Genomic DNA, 22,664 nt, shown 5'->3' with positions numbered 1-22,664 from the left:
AAAACAAAACAACCAAGAAGGCTTTAGCAGTGGGATTTCAGGTCAGTAAGAGAGAGATTTTTGACCAAGAGGGCCTCGTTGGTTTCCTTCGAATTACCAGTGCCCTCCACACTCACTAGCAGCCTCGACTTCCTGTTTCCGCTTCACCCTGTCTACTGCTGGCTCACAGGACGGCAGCAGTGTCCAAGGATTCCAGGGGACTTGGGTGTCGCTCCTATTTCAGCAACAGTTCTTAGACGACTTTGCTTGGAAAGTCATCCTGTGGGCCTTTGCCTTGATGCCCACCTGCAGAATTCCCAGGAATATGGTGTTAGTCCAGTTTTAGATATAACCTCAAAGTCTTCAGAGCATTTTTCAATGTCAGTTTTCAATGGGATTAGAGTCTGCTTGGGCTGTTCACATCTGGCTTGAATATAAAAGGCACAAGTTTAGAATTATATTCTATATTTGTTATCTATTGCTTCCCGGAAACTTAGCATCTTAAAACAACAAACCCAGGATTCCCTGGCATTCCAGTGGTTAGGACTCTGTGCTTTCACTGCCAAGGGCCTGGATTTGATCCCTGGTTGGGAAACTAAGATCCCATAAGCCACATGGCACAGCAAATGCAAACAAATAAAAGCAGCAAGCATTTATCATGCTACACAGTCTCTGAGGGCCAGGAATCCAGGAAGAGCTTAGCTGGATGGCTCTGGCTCAGGGTCTCTCGTGAGGCTGTAGTCAAGCCATCAGCCTGAGTTGCAGTCATCTGAAGGCTCAACTGGGGCTGGAAAACCCGCTTCCACGCTCACACGTGTGGATGCTGGTAGATCCTCAGCTCCTCCATAGCTGTTGGCTGGAGACCTCAGTTCCTAATCGTGGGCCTCTCTGTGACATGTCCTCATCAATGCAGCTGGCTTCCCTCAGTCCAAGTGATCAGAGGGAGAGAGAGAGAGACAGAGTACATGTAACCAAGAGGGAAGCCACTTTGTCTATTAGAACTCAATCTCAGAAGTGATATAGCACCACTTCTGCTGTATACTATCGGTCACCCAGAACAATCCTAGCATAATATGAGTTATTGTTGCTGTTTAGTCACTAAGTCGTGTCCAACTCTTTTGCAACCCCATGGACTATATAGCCCACTAGGCTCCTCTGCCCATGGGATTTCTCAGGCAAGAATACTGGAGTGGGTAGCCATTCCCTTCTCCAGGGGATCTTTCCAACTCAGGGGTTGAACCTGTGTCTCCTGCATTGGCAGGTGGATTGTTTAGCACTAAGCAAGAAGGAATCTATAAAAGGGTGTGGGTACCCAGAGACAAGGATGGCTGGGGCCATCTTGCAGGTTGGCTGCCATATACTCAAAGTCTGAGAATCTGTTTACCACCTTAACACTGCAGGCAGAGGCTGGGATAGTTGGCATTGCCCTCTTTTAGATGGCCATGCCTCACAAAAGGTGATATGTATGGGAATTACATGAACCTCATGCAGAGCCACTGAACTTCCCAGAAGGGCAATATGGAGTGGCGTTAGGATTTCCTACAAGCATAAGTACTTGTAATCTATAAATTACACTTTTTTTTCTCCTCACTATTCTGGTTGATGACAGTCTGTAGACCTAACGGAAATGAAATCTGGTGCTCCTGTGAGACAGGCTATGAGTGGCCTCAGGAAAGTTGCCTCCACAATCTCACTTGCCAGGGACATGATGGTTCCTCTGCAGGGCATCACTGCCATTGCCTTAAGGGACTGCCTCCCAAGGGACCTTTCTGCCAGCTCCAGGGAGGTAAGTAACTGCTCATTGAATGTTTGTTTGTTGAGTGCCCATTTGCTTTCAACTCAAGAAAATGTTTCTCTGTCCTGTGTGTACTGTGCTAACATGGGATTTTTTTAAATATGGCCCTGTGTTCTTAGCAGATGTTATCCTGAGAATGTCGGTCAGACTCAATGTGGGCTTTCAAGAAGATCTTAGGAACTCTTCCTCTGCCCTGTATAAGTCCTACACGACTGACCTGGAAACAGCGGTAGGTTGTGGTCCCAGGAGTCTCTTCACCAACAAACTCTGAGCTGAGCGGAATCTATTGCATTTACAGTGGGTTGTTTGCTTGAATCTGTCAGAATTCATGAAGCTTATGTTGAAACAATTTCTATACCTCTGGGATGATGATTTAAGAACTGCTCAAATCATACTGTGTTCAGAGGATGTTTTGACTTCTTGATCTGATATAGTCTTGACCCATGACATTATCTTGACCTTCGACATCATCTTGACCTTTGACATCATCTTGACCTCTTTGGCTTCATCTTGACTTTTGGCATCATCTTGACCATTTTGACACCATCTTGACCTTGACATCATCTTGATCTACCATCTTTGACATCATCTTGACATATAGGTGGAAATTCTTCCCAGAATAGAATTGATTCAGATAAAATTCGGTGGCATTAACTCACTAAAACCTGTTCAAAGGTCCAAAGCCTTGGTCTAGAAGTATCAGATGGTGCATTTCTATTCATTTTTACACATCACACTGATGAAACCCCTAACATCTTTTGTGCAGACCAGTTAAGTCTGACATAGAGGATTCCACACCACTCGATACTAGAGGTCCTTAAGCATTCACACTTAAGGCAGATTTAAATTTTACTCATGTAGCTAGGTTTATCTGTGTCATACTTCAGATGCCACGTACCAGAAACAGACTCACAGATCCAGAGCACAGACTTGCTCCCAAGGGGGAGTGGAGGAAAAGACTGGAAGTTTGGGGTCAGCAGATGTAAACTATTGTACATAGAATGGATAAAAAACAAGGTCCCGCTGGTAGCATAGGGAACTATATTCAGTATCCTGTGATCAACCATAATAGAAAAGAATATGGAAAAGTATGTATGCATATGAACATCTGCTCATGTTAAATTAAAGCATATTTCCTCAATGTAAAATGTGTGCCGGACACTATTCTAAGTGCTTTACATTGGATTAATTCAGCTAAACCTAAATACTTTGGTTGAATCAACTCATTTGGAATAGAGCTTCTCAACTAGGTGTGGTACAAATTGCTATAGGTAGACTGATGTAATGACTCCCCTTAACTCTCCAGGCAGCCAACCGCCTGCCTCAAACCAGGAGCAGCCTTCCGCTTACCCCAGTCAAGTAGGGGTTAATATTTGTTATCGGTGCCATGATGCAATGCTGATACAGGAGAGGTCTTGGATATCTGATTTGTATATCAGGCATGTAATAGTTCTGCACAGCATGAGAATCCTCCTCACGCACACAAGTCACACTACGCATATCACACGACATAGTTTATTTTTGAGGAAAAAAGACAGTAACATATTAATCGTTTGATTCTGCCCATCCAGCCCCCCAACACAGCACTTTGCAGGTGTAATCTACCCTGTAAATGTAACTTGATTCAAATAGAATCTCCTGCGGAGTTGGAACTCAGGGAAACAAAGTGGAGTTAAAAACATCAGTAAAAACCACATTGGCTCAACCAAAGCTGTGATATGTTTAGTGAGGAACAGGGCAGTGTATTGGTCACAAGAAGACACCGCATAGATTTCCAACTTCAGGAAATGTAAATTGACTGTGACTCCCAACTGCTGCCCACTACCAGTGAATGAGCAGGGCAGATCTGTCTAACAAACACCTGACTCCGTTGAAGGCTAGACTGTACGTCTAGGCTCAGTCTAGATGATTTCGTCTAATCCCGCCCCCCACCCTCTCCTGTTCAGTTTCACTTGGGTCTGCTGGCTCTGTCTGCCTTCCCTGATGCCTCCTCGCTTTCCTCTAGGCATTTCCCTAAGTCTTTTTTTAAAAATTTGTTTTTGGTTGTGCTGGGTCTTCATTGCTGCATGAGCTTGCTCTAGTTTAGTGAGTGGGGCTGCTCTTCTTGTGATGCGGGGGCTTCTAATTGCAGTGGCGTCTCGTTGCAGAGCAGAGACTCGAGGGCAAGTGGGCTTCAGTAGTTGCAGCACGTGAGCTCAGTAGCTGTGGGTGTCGGGCTTGGTTTCCTTGAAGCATGTGGGATCTTCCCAGACCAGAGATTGAATCCATGTCTCCCGCATTGGCAGGTGGATTACTACTGAGCCACCAGGGAGCCTCCCTAAGTCAATATTTTTGCACATTTACTCTGGCATTTGCTTCCTGGAGAACCCAGAATGACCTAGGTAAATAGAAATTACTTCTCCAAAGATTTGACAAAGCTAGCGCTTATTCGGCCACTTAGCAAAATATACAGAGAGCATTTTACCGAAGGAGATAAGAAATATGGGCTTCCTGGTGGCTCGGTGGGTAAAAAATCCACCTTCAATTCCCTAGACACAGGAGACACGTGTTCAGTCCCTGGGATGGGAAGATCTCCTGAAGGAGGGCATGGCAACCCACTCCAGTATGCTTGCCTGGACACATCAGAAGTGACCGAGCATGCGCACACGATAAGAAATGCACACTTTTTATTCTGTTTCAAATCATTTGACGTATCTTTCAGTGGACCTTGATTAATGGTACTTGTCTTGCTTTTATTTTCCAGTTCTGGAAGGGTTACAGTATTTTACCAGGCTTCAAATTGGTGACAGTGACAGGATTCAGGTAAGAATGCTATAATAGGCTAATTTTATCCAGTGGCGGGCTCAGTGGTAAAGAATCCGCCTGCAAGGCAGGAGCCGCAAGCGACATGGGTTTGATCCCTGGGTGGGAAAATCCTCTGGAGGAGGTCTTGGCAACTCACTCCAGTATTCTCACCTGGAGAATCCCATGGACAAAGGAGCCTAGCAGGCTACCATCCATAGAGTCAAAAAGAGTCGGACACAACTGAAGTGACTTAGCGCATGCACGCATCCAACGGCAGACACCAAAAGGTCAGTGAAAAAGCAAAAGCCTGTTAGAGGAGCACCGTCTGGGATGCCCAGTGGGAACAGTTTGATAGAGGTGAAGACAATGCCAGATTTCCGGGGCTTAAAGGGGAAGGAAATAATGAGAACACTAGCTCACTAGAGATATACCTATCTAGAGGGAAGGTGAGAAAAGATTTGTGTTATTCTATGCATGCCTGAATTTTGCAAACAAAGATGTGGCATCTAGAAGGTCAGAAATACAAAAATGAAGTAATGTCATTCAATGATGCCCTTATTTTATTTTTTTTGAACATGTATTTATTTGGCTGTGCCAGGTCTTAGTTGCGGCACAAGAAATCTTTAGTTGCAACATGTGGGATCTAGTTCCCTGAACAGGGATCAAACCCAAGCCCCTGCATTGGGAGCATGGAGTCTCAGCCACTGGACACCAGGGAAGTCCCAAATATGCCTTTGTTTTAGAAAATTAGCCAGCCATGGCTATCACATTGCACAACACCGTGTAATGCCTCCCCGTGGAGTTAGGTGCCCTGACAGCGCTGAGTATGTTTGCCCAGTGTCTCAAAAAGTCACTTGCCAACTGAAAACTTAAGAATGTTTCCAGAAGCATTGAGGATTTTGACTTCACTGGATATTCAGCATAGCTGGTAACCCTGGGTCAGCATGGCTGTGAGCCAACAGTCTCTACCTTGTAGTTAATACCCTTTGACCACTTGTGGGAGTCAATTCACTCCACCCCATCTGACTATTCTGGCCATTTATGTTATCTGTCTGCAGACATTTGAGTGTTTGAACCCTGCCTCAGGCTTTCAACTAGAGCTTAGAAATAAGTGGATTTCAGTGGCCCCTCAAAGAAAAAGGTCCCCAAGCTCTTCCTGCCATTTTGCTTTCTTATGCAAACAAACCATAAGGATCTAGACTCTTCCAGGTCACTTACTGCTTTTACTGAACTGAGTGGTCTCCATCCAGGCCTGGAAGTGTGGTTGTGACGTACGAAATCACCACAACAACAACAACATCACCTGCGTTAATGCATAAAGCGAACGAGAAAGTCACACAGAACCTCAATCAGACCTACAAGGTGGACAGCAGTTCCTTTCAGGTTACTTACAGCAGTAAGTAGACTATTGCTGCGTTCTTCCATTCTACTTAGATGTGGTAATAGTATTTAGCATGATGTGTAGACCTGAGACGTCACATGCCGACTTCCTCTGTGGAGAGAAACTCTCCAGTTCCTGGCATACAGGCTTTGTGCCTTCTCCCCACCATCAGCCACTTTGGCACCTCCTTTGGTTGGTGGCAGGCATGGAGGGTCCCAGCAGGGAGAGATTTTACAAGGCCACAGAGCCATCTGGCCACAGAGCCATCTGGTTTAAGGATTTTTTTTTTTTAGTTAACAGACTCAAAACATTCAAAAAGGAGAACTAATATTGTGATGGTTGTTGCTGTTGTCACTCAGTCATGTCTGATTCTTTGTGACCCCATGGACTATAGCACACTAGGCTTTCCCATCCTTCACTATCTCCCAGAGTTTGCTCAAACTCACGTCCATTGAGTCAGTGATACCATCCAACCATCACATCCTCTGTCTCTGGCTTCTCCTTCTGTCCTCAATCTTTCCCAGTTGGAAAAGACCCAATGAGTTGACTCTTCGCATCAGGTGGCCAAAGTATTGGAGCTTCAGATTTAGCATCAGTCCTTCCAATGAGTATTAGGGTTGACAGACCCAAAACCTCCCTAGAAGTAGAACTAACATTGTAATGGTGGAGGGGGGAGGTATTTATGAGATACACTGATATGGACCAGGGGTGCACTGTTACTTTGGAGCAGCAGTTCTCAAAGTGTGGCCCTACCGGCAGCATCTGCACCATCTGGGAGCTTGTTAGAAAAGCAAATTCTGGGGGTCACCCCAGACCAACCTGGGCCAGCCTGTATTTTGGCAAGCCCTCCAGGTGATTCTGCTGCAGGGGAGATTTGAGAACCACTGCTTTGGATCACATATAGCAATGATAAGAGTCCTGGCATTTCAGATGCTCTCCCTCATTTTCCAAATGGGCTATAGAGTTGGGCTCTGTTGTGTGACTAGGTGGGTGGATCTACTGTTACCAGGGGGAAAGCAAGGGGAGTCAACTGAGCAGAGATGTGATGAGCAAGCGATGACTGGCAGCTGTTGTACGTAACTCAGGCCCATGGTTCACGACTGAAGGGGACTCCTCTTTGGAACAACACAGCCCACCATGGGGACGGCACTGGAGGGACTGTTGCAGGCACAGCTGGAAGGAAAGGCACCTCTTCTCGGGAGTGAGACCATCCTTACAATGGATTCATACTCTATCTCTTTACATTCAGGGCTAATATTTTTAGACATCCTATCATTCGGGAAGGAGAGGGTGGGACAAACTGAGAGCAAATCACCCTCAGGGTAAGTGACTTGCTCAAGGCCACACAGTGAATAACATTGTTTTGCATGCCTCAGGTCGCTATATGAAATATGCACAGGTGGCTTTGCTTCTGAATAGCTGACTGTGATGCTCTGAAATCTTATTTTATTCAGGAGCCCGAAAAATGTGGCAAGAGATATTTAGATACCTGGTTATTTTGAATATCATACCCCAAATTAATTCTATGGTATTTTAGTCCCATGTTTACAGTACGAACGGGCTTCCCTTGTGGCTCAGCTGGTTAAGAATCTGCTTGCAATGCGGGAGGCCTGGGTTCGATCCCTGGGTTGGGAAGATCCCCTGGAGAAGGGAAAGGCTACCCACTCCAGTATTCTGGCCTGGAGAATTCCATAGACTGTATAGTCCATGGGGTCGCAAACAGTCCGACATGACTGACTGACTTTCAGTTTCACTTTACAGTAACAACAGGGTGTGGCCTGAGCATAAAGAACCATCCAGAAGATGCCTCCCAGAACCTTATTCTTCAGCTCCTTAGATTTTCTCAGTACATGGAATTCATGAATAACATAGCTCAGCTTAGAGGGAAAACCTGCATGTTATATAAGCCATAAAAGCCCCCAAATAGCGAGTACTGTGTTTTTATTTCTGTTTGTGAAATGACTTAATGCCACTTTTCTCGAGAAGTTTACTGTGAAACCAATAAGAATAGCTACGGTCCCTCCAACTCACCCCCCACAAGATAGCTCTCACTGCTCCTATTTTCCAGACAAGGAAGCCAAGGTTCAGAGATGCTCAGCAAGCTCCCCAGTGCCACACAGCTATGCCTGGCTCAGAACTGGAATTCAAATTCAGATCTGTGTGTCTATAAAGCTGCCACTTTTATAGGCCCATCGGTGTTAGGTCTTTAAAAAAGTCTTATTTCCCAAGCACACTTTATTGTACAAAATTAATTGGTTTTCCCACTTTTAATTTATCAAAGGCACAAGACAGAGCTTTCAGTCAGTGTGAGGTATCAATGATCAGTAACAAACAGTTGATATTTCTCAAATCAGGGGCAAAGAAACTTGATGTTTAAGTTAGTTGGTGTGACTTTTTCATAAGGTGTGCAATTTTCTACCAGACTATTAGAAATTTTTTCTTGCGTTTTTATTTTATAAATTTTACTGAAGTATAGTTGATTTACAATGTTGTGTTAATTTCTGCTGTACAGCAAAGTGGTTCAATTATCTATATTTATATTTGTATGTTCTTTTTCACATTCTTCTTGACTGTGGTTTATAGTTCCCTGTGCTATACGATAAAACCTTGCTGTTTATCCAACCTATATATAATAGTTTGTATCTGCTAATCCCAACCTCCCAATCCATCCCTCCCCTAGTCTCCTTCCCCTTGGCAACCACAAGAAAATACAAGTTCTTTGTATCTGTGACAGACTATTTGAAACACTGAAAATAGATTCGGAATCCCCATTAGCATCATTGACAACTCTTAAGTGTGCAAAAATCCCAAGCTAGAAACCGTGTCCCTAATAGCTGGCTCGGTCACTCCCGGGCCCTCAGGTCCTAGCTGTCCAGGGAAAGAGTGTGGGGAACACGCTGCATCATTCATCACCATGGAGACGTCTTGAGAACACCAGTGGTGGTAGCACTGGGGAGTAGCATTAATTCCATTCATTTGCTTTGGGATCCTAATAGCTTTTGTTTGGGTTTCCAGATGAAACGAAATTCTCCATCACACCAGAAATCATCTTTGAAGGAGATACAGTAACCCTGACGTGTGAGAATGAAGTGTTTTCCACCAATGTGTCCTGGATGCACGTGGAAACGGGCCTCGACATCCAGAACAGCACTGAAGTCTCCATCTACACCTCCATGCTCAACAACATGACCTCCGTGTCGCGCCTTATTATCCACAACATCACTCGGGTTTACATGGGTGGGTTGCCATCCAGCAACTGGGGCGAGGAAAGGAATGAAGGGCTAAGAAAGAATCAAACTGTGGTAGTGTGTGTAGACAGCCTTTTCCTCTTCAAAAAGAAGCTCCAATGTTCACAACTGAAAATTAATCCCATGGTGAATGAGCCAAGCAAATTTAGCCTGGGGAAACAAATATAATTTGCCACAGTCACTGAAGCTTATGAGCTGGAACCTAAGACAAAAAGCAGGTTTCTTTTTTTTAACATTTTTTTAAAATATGAGAAGAGCTTTGTTGAGGTAGAATTGACATAGAATAAACTGTATATATGTAAACTTAATATGCTTACATTTATAATTTAAATTATAACTTGCAGTATAATTTTGCACATATAGTTTAATAAGTTTTGGCATGTGTGTACACCTGTGCAACTACCACCGTAATCAAGATAGTGAACATAGTCATCATTGCTCTCCCCAAGTTTTCTTCTTCTCTGTTGTAAACCCTCCCACCTGTTCCTCCCCAGCAACCACGGAAGCATAACCCTTACACCTGACATTCTAAAATTTAATAGCATCACTATCATCCAGATGTCAACAGAGGCATCTCATTTTCTCTGAATGAGAAACTGGACTGCAGACACATGGATTCTATCAGGTGTTTGTTGACTCTGACTTTGCCACAGAGTTAAATAGGATGCTAAAATGATCCACGATCTTCTGATTCTCCAAGGTTTTCCCATCTTCCCTTTGTACCTCTAAAGCATCCCCACACATTTTTTTCTTACCAGCAAGGACTCAGATTTCTGCTTTTTCCTTAGAACATCTCTCTACTCCTCACCTTGTGGCATCAGAAATATCTCCCTCAACCTTCAATACCTCCTGAATATTCCTTTAGGGATGCTTACAAGAAGTCTCATATGCTTTTGAAAATGATGTTTCATGAAGTACCACCACGATACATGAGATGAGGCCATCCTTCTTCTAGGGAACTAAACATGTGTAATAGTAATAATTCATGTCTTTCTGTGTATTCGCTACAGGTGAATACATTTGCAAACTGACATTAGATATTTTTGAATATGCATCCAGAAGAAAATTGGAAGTTATACCCATCCAGATACTGGCAAGTGAAGCTGTGGAGGTGATGTGTGACAACAATCCTGTGTCTTTGAACTGCTGCAGTGAGGTGAATGTGAATTGGAGTCAAATTGAATGGAAGCAGGAAGGGAGTATAAGCATTCCAGGTGAGCCTGTTAGAAACCCTTTCGCAAATAGGGTTTTTGCCTTTTGGCCAAGTAAAAGTGGAGATGCGGTGGGTAAAACAGCAAATGTCAGGTAGCTGGGTTTTTCTAGACCTCAGACTGTGGAAGAAGTACTAGGTTTGAGGCCAGCTCCAGCTAAGCCTTACTAGAACGAAATTCCCAAAATATGTACATATAAATGTCTCGTGTGCGCTGTGCTCAGGCATGGCCAGCTCCTTGTGACCCCACACATTGTAGCCCAGCAGGAATACTGGAGCAGGTTGCCATTTTCTACTCTAACAGATCTTCCCAGTCCAGGGATTGAACCCGAGTCTCCTGCGGCTCCTTGAATAGCAAGTGGATTCTTTACCTGCTGAGCCATTGGGGAAATCCATAAGTGTCATGCCTGGGTTGTAAACAAGACTCTGGCAGAGAAGATTCAAGAGGGAGTGATGGGATGACGTAGGTTTATGGCATCTCGCCTGCAGAAAATCTCGTCCCCACTTCACTTTCCTTTCCCTCTTCAGCCAAGAGACAAAGATGAGGTCGTGGGTTTTGCTTTGAAGTCTGACTTGGAGAGTCGAGCTCCTGAGTCTCTCCTTCTGGTGCCTGTCCTTCCCACTTATTATCTGACACTGTGTCTTTGGTTCTATATCTTTATCTATCAACCTGTTTGTCTCTCAATCAATGTCAATTTCTGATCCTGTTGGTTATCTGAGATCACGCTTGAAATTCCCCACCTTTCAGTTTGTACTGATGAATAACAATAAGTGAAAAATGAAAGTGAAGTCGCTCAGTCGTGTCCGACTCTTTGTGACCCCATGGACTGTAGCCTACCAGGCTTCTCCATCCATGGGATTCTCCAGGCAAGAAAACTGGAGTAGGTTACCATTTCCTTCTCCAGGGATCTTCCCCACCCAGGGATTGAACCTGGGTCTCCGGCATTGGAGGCAGATGCTTTAATAAATAATAATAAGTAGAAAAAATTTAAATAACAATAGTGCTCTTTTTTGTGTAATGATTTATGATCAACTTTTTAAAAACATGTTATCACTTGAAAAAAATTTTATATATTTTAATTGGACGATAACTGCTTTACAATGTTGTGTTGGATTCTGCTGTACAGTATGAACCAGTTATAAGTATGCACATATTGTTATCACTTTAGTCACATTTAAATTTGACCACAAGTTTGAAGCAGGCATTTTTTTTGCCTTCCATTTTCAAATAAGGAAATTGAGGTTCAAATTCAATGACTTATCTGAGGATGTCACAATAGAAAAAGAAAATAATTCACCTTGCTTCACAGTCTTTGTCTTGGCCAAACTATATCACACATGCCTGGTGAGTCAGCCTTGGCATGAACTGATCCAGCAGAAATTGTGCTGTGAAACAGAAGACTGTTCTCTGCCTAGAAATCTCACATAGGCAGTTCTTCTCTTAAGAAATGACAGTATTATGTGCTCATCTTTCAAGTTAAAAAAAATCATTAAAGCAATTGTAACTTTAGCCATGAAATCCATCAGTGTGGTGGAACTTTTATAAAGCCTTTCCTATTGGACAATATTAAATCATAAATAAAATAAGGATCAATTGAGATGTAACATTTTCTGAGCACATCTAGTTTGCAAAGCACATTTGTTTCCACCTTAAAGTACTCCGCAGAATGGTAAAGGCATCTGGTAACTGTTGAACAAGTTGACATATGGTCCATTTAGCCACTTCCTTGATTGTTGAGGAAGAGGAGGTGTAGACATCCTGAAGGAACTGCCAGGTGGGAGAAAGACCTTGCACAGTTCCCGTGACACTGACTTAGACGCTTTTAACTGTGAGTGGTGAAAAGCCTCACCCTCTGGCAAAGGAACCAGGAAGTCTACAGTCCAGATGCTCGGGGACCTCTCTGTGGCCGCCCCTGCTACAGACATTCTTAATGCCCTGGGCAGGCTCAACCAACAACAGAACAATGGATTTCCTGCCACCCAGCTGGGGCTGGCCGCATGGGGACCCTTACAGGGGGTTTTCTGATGAATTTAACCTCTGCTTTCTCTAGACACCTGTCCTCTTTCCTTCTCCTTTGCCCTCCCCTCGCTGGGGCCATCTTTCTCCAAATTCCACAAGTTCTCTTAGCAGCCATTTTTCTAGATCAGGAGAAAGCAATCTAGCTAAATAATTCACCCCAATGTGTTGGAACTGAACGCATCGCCTCATCTCAGAAATGGTTGCACTGGGTTTTCAAAGGACTTCTGGCAAGGGATAAGATGGAAAGGAAGTAGTCCATAGTGTCAGAATTTCTAACTTTTAAGAAGATGAAGGTGGTCTTTTTCAAACAGGTTGGGCTTTCTGGGGTTTTTGGGTATTTCAGGGCTTGTGGAATCTTGAAGATTGAACTCTCCAGGGACAGCGAAAGTGCCAAATCCTAATCAATAGATCGCTAAGGAGCTCCCAGATTTTCATCTTTTAAATAGAGACAATGGTACCCATTTTGTGAGACTTTTGAAAGAAGAGAAAAGAGATAATAAATGTCAACATTTAAAACAGAGTTGAATACATTGAATCTGCCACAATAACTCTTTCTGATAATGATGATAGCTTTGAAAACCACGCCTTCACTTATCCTCAATGTCCTGGGAGTTCTTCATTGGATATTATTTAATCTTGAGCAACAAACTTGTAACTGCCTACCACCTCTACCCTGGAAAACAGAGTGCCAACTTACAGGCTGCGTTTAGTACCTTCCATTGTTCTGCAGCCAAGGGAGAGGGATGGAGTGAAAGGTCCTGAAGGAAGTGGAGGAAGTAGGTTTTCCAAAAATGAGTGGAGGTATGAGCCTTGGAGATGAATGGACATTTGTACCTATGAACCAGGAGGTATTAATAATATACCCAAGGTGGGAAATCAGTTTGGTGTTCGGAATCACCATTTGGGAGACTGGGGAGAAAAGCTGGTTCCTTTTCAATCAGAATATTTTAAATATCATTGATCCTCCAGCTAAGGCTGAAAAAGAGGCATTTATGTTAGAGTTCATCAGAAGGGTTTTTTCTTTTCTTTAATTTTTGGAAGATTATCAGTGTTTGAGGCACCCCACTCCAGTACTCTTGCCTGGAGAATCCCATGGATGGAGGAGCCTGGTAGGCTGCAGTCCATGGGGTCTCTAAGAGTCGGGCACGACCGAGTGACTTCATTTTTGCTTTTCATTTTCATGCACTGGAGAAGGAAATGGCAACCCACTCCAGTGTTCTTGCCTGGAGAATCCCAGGGATGGGGGAGCTGCTGTCTATGGGGTCGCACAGAGTTGGACATGACTGAAGTGACTTAGCAGCAGCAGCAGTTGCGATGTGAAAGCTTCTCATTGCAGTGGTTTCTCTTGATTCAGAGCACAAGCTCTAGGGCCCTAGGGTCTCCTTACTTGTGGCATATGGGCTCACTAGTTGTGACTCCCAGGGTCTAGAGCACAGGCTCAATAGTTGTGGTGCACGGGCTTAGCTGCTTCGCGGCATGTGGGATCTTCCAAGGTCAGGGATCAAACCCATGTCTCCTGTATTGGCAGGCAGATTCTTTACCACTGAGCCACCAGGGAAGCCCCCGATTTGGCTTCTTTGCTACCAAATCAGAGAGTCAGATAACTGTGACAGTAAGAGAACCTCTTATGTCGTTGCAGGAAATGCTGAAATAGACACAGACAGTGGCTGCAGCAGATACACCCTCATGGCCAATGAGACTCAGTGTCCGAGCGGGTCGTCTGGAACGACAGTGGTCTACACGTGTGAGTTCATCAGTGCCCACGGAGCCAGAGGCAGAAAGGACATAGAAGTGACATTCATCTCTGTAGGTAAGGACTCTTTCACTAGTATTTTGGGGCTTGCCCCCTCAAACCAGGGGCTGCCAATGAACTGGGAGCATCCACGAGCAGTGAAGCCGGACCTTCCCTGGTTGTGAGAGGGTGGTTGGGGTAAATCACACAAGGGGTTTGCATCTCTGCTGTTTAAATTCACATGAATTCCTTACAAGGAAGGGTAAGAGTAGGAAGCAGTGGTTGCAGGGAAGGAACCGCCTACATTGTACTGAGAAGGCAAAAAGCTGAAGTAGGTTTCACGCTCAGATTAGTCACTGAATAAGGAGGGAATCCCGTGGTCTAAGAGTCGGACACGACTGAGCAACTCTCACTTTACAAGGATAATGCCGTTTATCTCCTACTTTTTCTCCCATAATCCCATTCTCTCTCCCTTGAATTGCAATAGGTTGGCTCACTCCCCACCATCCTTCATTCCCCCCTTTTCTCTCCCGTTTTATCTTTTTCAGAGAGAATGCAGCAGAAAGCTTTAGGAGTCTGGTGTTTCCTGGTCATCTTACAGTTGTAACAAGTGGTTTTTTATTTTTTTAATGTTTCGATTAATTCTAGGACTCTTAAAAGTATCATTTCTACTGCTTATATCTTAAAGCATTCTAACTTCACCCCTTAAAACCTTCTGCTGCATTCTCTGCAAAAATTGGGCAGGCAAACATGTTTTTGCGCCCATCACACAAAAACAAGTTAGATAAATCATCAGTCCCCACTTCTGAACAATTTGGGTGTCTCTGCTTCTCAGTCCAGATATAATTATTTGGGCAGTGTAACTGCTGTGATCCCTCTGCTTCACAAGTCATTCCAGAAACTACTCATCTGCTTGGTAAGCACCGACTGGGTACTGGACCCAGTGCTGATGCTGGCGATGTGAACGAGGACACACATGAGAGGGTCCTGCTCTTAAGGAGCTCACATTTTTATGGAGAAGAGATACAAAAGAGAGAAATGAAAATAACTATGGCATTTTAAGTTATTTCAAAAGAGTAGAAAATGGTACAGTCATAGGAACTGAGCCATTAAGTCTCCCTTGAGGTACCTGGAAGAGGTTGGAGGGGAGTTTGGGTTAAGTCAACACTCTTAAGTTTGCAACCTTTTGCCCTGCTGATCATTAGGAGATAATTCCAGCCACAAAGGGGAAGTGCGCGAATCCCAAAGGCTTGTGATGGAAATGAGTACAGTTCAGAGCACCACCAAGAACAGCCTAGAAACAAGTAAAGCCCCGGAGCAGCAAGGTACCAATGCCGCATTGACCCCAGTAGAGTCAGGACCGCTCATGCTTTCTGTCTCCATGTGAAATTTCACTCTCTGTGGACGTCACCAGAAAGACTAAACGTTATGCTTGTTGTTGGTTTTCTTTTGTCTGTTTTATTTGCATTCTTTTAGCCAAGCTAAACATAACCCCGGACCTAATTTCTGTTTCTGAGGGACAAAGCTTTTTTATAAAGTGCATCAGCGATATGAGTAACTATGATGAGATGTACTGGAACACTTCTGCTGGAGCTAAAATATACAAAAGGTTTTATACCACGAGGAGGTATTCGGACAGAGCAGAGTCGGTGCTGACAGTGAAGACCTCAACCAGGGAGTGGAATGGTGAGTGAAAGCCCAGATACCCTGCACCCTGGTTCTGGGACCCCTAGAAATACACTGGAATCATTACCATCCACGAAGGGCCTGGCCCGAGTCATGCCTGTGCCAGCCACTCTACAGGTCATACGTCATCACTCAAGGCAACAGCCCTTTGGGGAAGCTGTCACTATTCCCATTTTACAGATGTGGAAAGTGAGGTTCAGCGAGGATAATAAATGTGCCTAAGTGTCCACAACTTAAGTTGTAGAGAAAGAATTAAAACTGGTCTCTGATTCTAGAGCCCGTGCTTTGCTGTTAAGAAGATTTTTTGTTTTAATTTAACTATAGGTAATTTACAATGTTGTGTTTAGTTTCAAAGTGATTCAGTTTTATATATATATATATATTTACACACACATATATGAAGATATCATGTATATGTGATATATATAATCCCCATGTAATCACATATAATCACCTATATGTGTGATTCAGTTTTAAATATAAAGCAATTCAGTTTTTATATATGTATGTGAGTCAGTTTTTATATGAAGTGATTCAGTTATATATATATACATACATGTGTTCTTTTTAGGTTCTTCCCCATTATAGGTTATTATAAGATATTGCATATAGTTCCCTGTGCTATACAATAGGTCCTCGTTATTCATCTATTTTATGCATTGGTGGTATGCATATAATTCCAAACTCCTAAGAGGATTGCTTTGTAAAGTATTTTTACCAGATTCTTGTTTCACCCAACTGAGGTATAACAATTCTTCCTAAAGGTTTTATATGCCTGGTTCCAAAAGAGGAAAGAAAAACATTTTTGTTTTCTACTTATCCCTAGATACTGTTTAAGTTGAGAGAAAATGCAAATTTTTGAAAGGAAACAAAATTTGATAGGATCCCTTCGATAATAACTGACATTTCTTGAGCTTCTGCTGTGTGGTAGACACTGTGCTAAGTATTTAACTACATGAATTAATTTAAAACAATAAACCTAGAGGAGAGTGTCCTTATCATCTCCATGTCACAGATGAGGACACTGGGGCCCAGAGAGGGTGAGAAACTGCCTGAGGTTATGTATGCGTCTGCTGAATGGCAGAGCCAAAGGGAAAAGGTGACTGGCTCGAGGCCAGATTTTTTTTTTTTTTTTTTGGTGGGGGTTCTGCACTTGTGGGATCTTAGTTCCCGGACCAGGGATTGAACTAAGCGTGGTGTCTTAAAACACTGGACCACTAGGCAGGTCCTCAGAAGCCAATTATTAACTACTTTGTTCTAGAGCTTTTCATGAATTATAGGCTTAATCAGTCCAGATCCTGTGAGTTCCAGCTCATCTTGATATTTTCCTATAAGGAAGGCTTAGGCAACGCTGTAGAAATAACTGCTTCTTGTCTGGCTGGACTTGGTGGATACCATCAGGAATGGGAAATATTCCCATTTCTCCTATGCTGAGCTCATACTTGCTCTGCCCAATAGCCCTTTCTGACTATCAGACAATATTGAACTGTTAAACAGTCCCACTCAGGTTCTAAAAATCATCTGTTCTCATCAAAATTGACTGCACTTTTCTATTCAATGTTAAGTTCCCTCCCTCACAATGGGAATCGGAAGGCATTTTCTCTCTGGTCTTTTTTACTTGTTTTTTCTCTGCCCAGCAACTGCTCTGACTCCCCCAAAGTTAGGGCAAAGAGAAGGGATGTCAGCAACATTGAAAGGTCCTACTTAACTGTAGATGCTGTTATAAACTTCCGGCTGTCCCCACAGCAGCTGACCCAGCAGCGGCTCATTCCCTGATGGGCTCTGGTGTGAAGTCCAGTGGGAAAGGTGGCTTTCATGAAGGTCAACCCAAGCCCTGTCCACAGTCCACTCTGCTTCACCAAGCACTGGGCGTGCAGGCAACTCCTGCTGCAGCTTTCTCTTTTCACTCCTGCAAAGTTGAGTCGGCCCATTCTCATCTTCAGACTTTTCTAGATAAGCGTCAGACATGTAATCCCAGAGTCGAGTCTACAGGACAAGCTCTCCCAAGAGTTCACCATCCACTTCCTCCTCCTTCCCCCTTCTCTCTGCTCTCCTTAGCGGTGCCATGATGTGCCAGAACCAGAGGCATCTACTCCCTTAGAGACGGGTGTCACAGGACCCCAGGGCTCCAGCTCCAACTCACTGACAACTTTCTTCAAAGAACTCCCCAGCCCAGGACACACCAAAATTCTCATTTTTTCCCTCCTGGCTAAAGAAAGAGCCTTGGAGGAGGTCTTGGGAACCTGATTTGAAACTCGATCCCACTCCAACAAGCTGTTTGACTCTGGATAAGCCACTACATTGTATTCAAAAGTAAGTGAATATTTCCTTGAGGATGGGTTCAAATGCATAGAGAGCCCAGGAGGGGACTCAATGAAGCGTTTTCTCATCTAGGGCCCAGGAGGGGTCACTGTGCACTTGTCCCAGCTTGACAAGGAAACCCAATCCTCTTCCTAACTTTTTCAGCCAATGCCTTCCTGTTTTTGTTTTTTGATTTTGCAATGGCTTTATTAAATAAAATTCATGCACTATAGAATTGATTCATTCAAAGGATACAGTTCAGTGGCTTTTAGTATACTGGAGTTGTGCAAACTCAACCATAGTCAATTTGAGAACATTTTCATCACTCTCCACCCCCACCAAGAGAAATTCCATATGCTTTACAAGTTACCTCATTCTCTCCCAAAGCCCCAGCCCTAGGCAACCACTACTCTATTTTGTGTTCCTGTATATTTGTCTACTGTAGTCGTTTCACAGAACTGGGATCATACAATATGTGGCCTTTTGCGTCTGGCTTCTGTCACTCAGCATGATGTTTTTGAGGTTCAGCTAATGCCTTTCTGGAGCGATGACTTTTGTTCCGTCTCATCTTGGCTTCCTTCCACTCAGGAACCTATCACTGCGTATTTCGATACAAGACTTTGTACAGGGTCATGGCCAAAGATGTCATCGTGTACCCGCTGCCTCTAGAGTCCAACATCATGGTTGATCCTGTGGAAGCTGCAATTCCATGCCGAAGCTCCCGTCACATCAGATGCTGCGTTGAGGAAGATTCAGACTACAAGGTCATTTTTCAAGTGGGTTCCTCGTCTTTTCCTGCTGGTAAGATGCCCACTGCTGAATTGTTAGGACATAAGATTCCATATACATGGAGTCTACATATATACGGTTAAAGTAGGGGTAAAGAGATGTAAGGATTCCATCAGACAGAATATAACAGGAGTCCATGAGGCTTTACTGCCTTTTATTTTGCTATGTGGCCAGTGGCTCGTTGAAAAGTGAAAGTGTTAATTGCTCAGTCATGTCTGACTCTTTGAGATCCCACCATATAATTCTCCATATAATTCTCCAGACAAGAATACTGGAGTGGGTACCCATTCCCTTCTCCAAGAGATCTTCCCGACCCAGAGATCGAACCTGGGTCTCCTGCATTGTAGGCAGATTCTTTACCATCTGAGCAAGTGGTTTGTGACAAAATCTTGAGAGTCAGTGAGAGTGGAGCCCATTGTTTTTAGTGATGGCTGTTGAAGACCATATTAAGTTACTGTCACGAGCCTTCTACACGTTCCATATAGTAGACTAGATATTCTGATCATCCCTCCCTCTATGCAGGAGTTAGCATGCAAGCAAAGTACCACAAGAATCCTGTAAATGCACAGTTGAGCAGCCCAGAGAGTAACAGAAACAATCAAAAAGAATTAGAGGAAATGTTTTTGCTAATGATGGGATGCCCTGAAGGCATTTGCCAAAATCAGAAACCCAGAATCGTGAATTTGAATTTGAAAGCTCTGAAATGTATGAGACAGAAGGCCTTGATCCCAAGGCAGTAACTAAGGCACCCCACCCACCAGCACAACGTCAGGGCCCTCAGATGATGACGTGCTTAGTAAAAGAAGAAGAATCTAGGGGGAAAAAAAAAAAAATTCATCTGCCAGAGTTAAGAGCTTGGCCTCTTTGCTGATAAAAGGCAAAAATTTCATCTGAGAATTATGACTGTCTTGCCCAGGTTTGGGGCTTGAATTTATACTACCAATGTGGTCCAGGAACTCCGAGCTGAGGAATAATTAACTTAAGAGGGTCCACTGGTAGCACTCAGTGGTACCTGACACCCCCCCCCCAAAAAAAAATTCAAGTCCTGTCTGGTAGAATGTACCTTCCACCCAGATCCCTCAGGATTCAATCAGATAAAGGTCAACCAAACATGACTTCACAACCCCAAATCTCAACTCACTGACACCATCACCAGGGATTTAGGAGCTCACTCATACTCTCAAGAATGGGTTTTGGGCAGGAAAAAAGACACAGATGTGTATAACGGACTTTTGGACTCAGAGGGAGAGGGAGAGGGTGGGATGATTTGGGAGAATGGCATTCTAACATGTATACTATCATGTAAGAATTGAATCGCCAGTGTATGTCTGACGCAGGATACAGCATGCTTGGGGCTGATGCATGGGGATGACCCACAGAGATGTTATGGGGAGGGAGGTGGGAGGGGGGTTCATGTTTGGGAACGCATGTAAGAATTGAAGATTTTAAAATTAAAAAAATAAAAATAATTAAAAAAAAAAAGAATGGGTCTTGGGGACCTCCTGCTTAATACACAACACAGTGAATACAGGAGGAAGTGAGAAGGAGAGCAACGAAGTGGGGCATGTAGATTAGTATCTAGAAAAGCATATGTCATAAAAGGCAATATATAGAATATTAGATACCCCAAAATGAGCATTAACAGATCAAAAGAACAATAGAAGTTCGGAAAGGTGGGGAATCCCATAAAGACTAGACAGTGTGGAGAAGGATGTGTGGCAGGGGGATATGAAATCAATCTGGGTACTGAAATATTTAAGCATTTCAACATTCTGCAGTAAACACGCATGCGTTCAGTGTTTTCTGTGTGCCAAATACTGAGCTAGGCCCCAGGGATGCAGAGATAAATATGACCAGGTACCTACTCTCTAAAACCTTAGGGTCTGGTAGGAGTTGTTGTTCAGCCACCCAGTTGTGGCCAATTCTTTGTGACCACGTATGCTGCAGCATGCCAGGCCTCCCTGTCCCTCACCATCTCCTGGAATCTGCCCAAGTTCATATTCATTGCATCGGTGACACTGTGCAGCCAGCCATCTCATCCTCTGACACCCTCTTCTCCTTTAGTGAAGTGTGAAAGTCGCTCAGTCCTGTCCGACTCACTGCGACCCCATGGACTATGCAGTCTGTGAAAATTTCCAGGACAGAATACTGGAATGGGTAGCCGATTCCTTCTCCAGGTCTTCTCCTCTGGTGACCTCTAAACAAATGCAGTGAAAGCAGGATAGGATAAAAGTGCAGAGCATGATGGGGTTTCATAGATAGAAGGATGCTGAGAAAGCATTCTGACGGTCCGAAACTGGGTGGGCGTAGACTTGGAGCCGTGAATGGTGGAGGTAAGGTTTGGCCAGCACGCCTGCCAGTGCAGGCTTAGTTACTTCTAGGCAAGTGACATTTTGAGAACCACATGGAAGATGAATGTGGCGCATAATCCTGAAAAGAGTTGGAACAAGTTTATCCACGTTGGATGATTTTAACAAAATCCGTGCTTTGAATACTTGTGTTGTGACTTCATTCTTTGATTCCATTTTAGTAAAAGAGGTTGATGAAAAGCAAGTGTGCTACAAACACCATTTCACGGCAGACTCAGTTTCCTGTCCAGAAAACGTGGATGTGTTTTGCCACTTTACCAATGCCGCTAATAATTCAGTCCAGAGCCCGTCTATGAAGCTTAACCTGGTTCCTGGTGAGAGCGCTTTTAATTATTTTAAAATGTTACAGTCATGAGCAGAGATTCATTTATTGATTCACTCCCTCATTCATCCATCAATAAATGTATGTTAATCTCTTTCATGTGGCAAGACTTGAGCTAAGCATGGGAGATTGAAAAGAAATAAGCTATGTTTCTTGGCCTCACACCTAGGAGAGAGATACATGCGATTTTAAAATGTTATCACATATAGTGTGGTAAGGTCTGCTCTAGAGACGGTTGTGGGTGGCTAGAAGAGGCTATCTGATTAACTCTGGTAGTGATTAGGGGGGAAGAAATTGATTAAGAAAGCTCGGCAGATAAAGCCATATACCCATTGATTCTGAGAGTTGAAGCCCTGCCCTCACCAGTTAAGAGTGGATGGTGTTTGTGTGGGGCTGAGGCCACTTTGAACTTTCAGCAAAGTTATAGACTTTCAGCAAAGTTCAGATATCTAGTCTACTTTATGCCCCCATCAGCACTGTTTCCCAGAGCTACAGAAAAAGAATCAGAGGGACTTGCCTGGCAGTCCAATGGATAAGACTTCACCTTCCAATGCAGGGGCTGTGGGTTCCATCCCTGGTTGGGAAGCTAGGATCCCACATGCCTTGGGGTCAAAAAAACAAAATATGAGACAGAATCAATACCATAACAAATTTAATAAAGACTTTAAAAAATGTCCCGCATCAAAATATCTTAAAAATAAAAAAACATCAGAAACTGTCTTTCCCATCCTTTGTCATCGCTGAGCCAATACCACCTCATATACTATTTTTCAAGGTAAAAAGATACTTCTGGGCCTGCATCATAAGCAATCCCCTGGCCTCAGAAATCATCTCTGTAAAAGACCCTATGATATTGAGGGATTTTTGGTCCTTCTCATCAGTGTTGGTATCTGAGGCCCAGACACCAAAGTAGGAAGCAATGAAGAGCTCCCTGTGTCTCTGAGTCACCATCCCTTGACCCCACCAAGCACATGTTTTCCAGAGGGCAGCCAAGGTCACTTCTCCTCTGTCCTCCCATCTTAGCCCAGCTGCCATCATGTTTTATTCT

The 22,664-nt window shown here is 43.7% G+C and overlaps 1 protein-coding gene across 15 annotated transcripts in view; it reads left to right on the top strand.

Annotated features, from left to right (window-relative positions):
* Positions 1-22,664, top strand: part of ADGRF5 (adhesion G protein-coupled receptor F5) — a 113,573-nt gene that overhangs the window by 78,041 nt on the left and 12,868 nt on the right. For 4 of the 15 annotated variants that reach the window (XM_042237487.2, XM_060403667.1, XM_027958951.3 and 1 more), the window contains exons 5-15: positions 1,589-1,765; positions 1,897-2,003; positions 4,518-4,576; positions 5,809-5,954; positions 8,955-9,176; positions 10,198-10,401; positions 14,057-14,227; positions 15,355-15,474; positions 15,626-15,835; positions 18,725-18,937; positions 21,456-21,608. In XM_042237487.2, the coding sequence (XP_042093421.1) occupies positions 1,589-1,765; positions 1,897-2,003; positions 4,518-4,576; positions 5,809-5,954; positions 8,955-9,176; positions 10,198-10,401; positions 14,057-14,227; positions 15,355-15,474; positions 15,626-15,835; positions 18,725-18,937; positions 21,456-21,608 (1,782 nt within the window). Of the gene's footprint in view, positions 1-1,588; positions 1,766-1,893; positions 2,004-4,517; positions 4,577-5,808; positions 5,955-8,954; positions 9,177-10,197; positions 10,402-14,056; positions 14,228-15,354; positions 15,475-15,625; positions 15,836-18,724; positions 18,938-21,455; positions 21,609-22,664 lie in introns of all 15 variants that reach the window. The other 11 variants (XM_027958950.3, XM_060403668.1, XM_042237485.2 and 8 more) reach the window with 3 other exon arrangements.

This window comes from Ovis aries, chromosome 20 (assembly GCF_016772045.2).
Source record: "Ovis aries strain OAR_USU_Benz2616 breed Rambouillet chromosome 20, ARS-UI_Ramb_v3.0, whole genome shotgun sequence".
NCBI classification, from domain to species: domain Eukaryota; kingdom Metazoa; phylum Chordata; class Mammalia; order Artiodactyla; family Bovidae; genus Ovis; species Ovis aries.
Note: the sequence above shows the minus strand (reverse complement) of the source record. Positions and strands in the feature narration are given on the sequence as shown.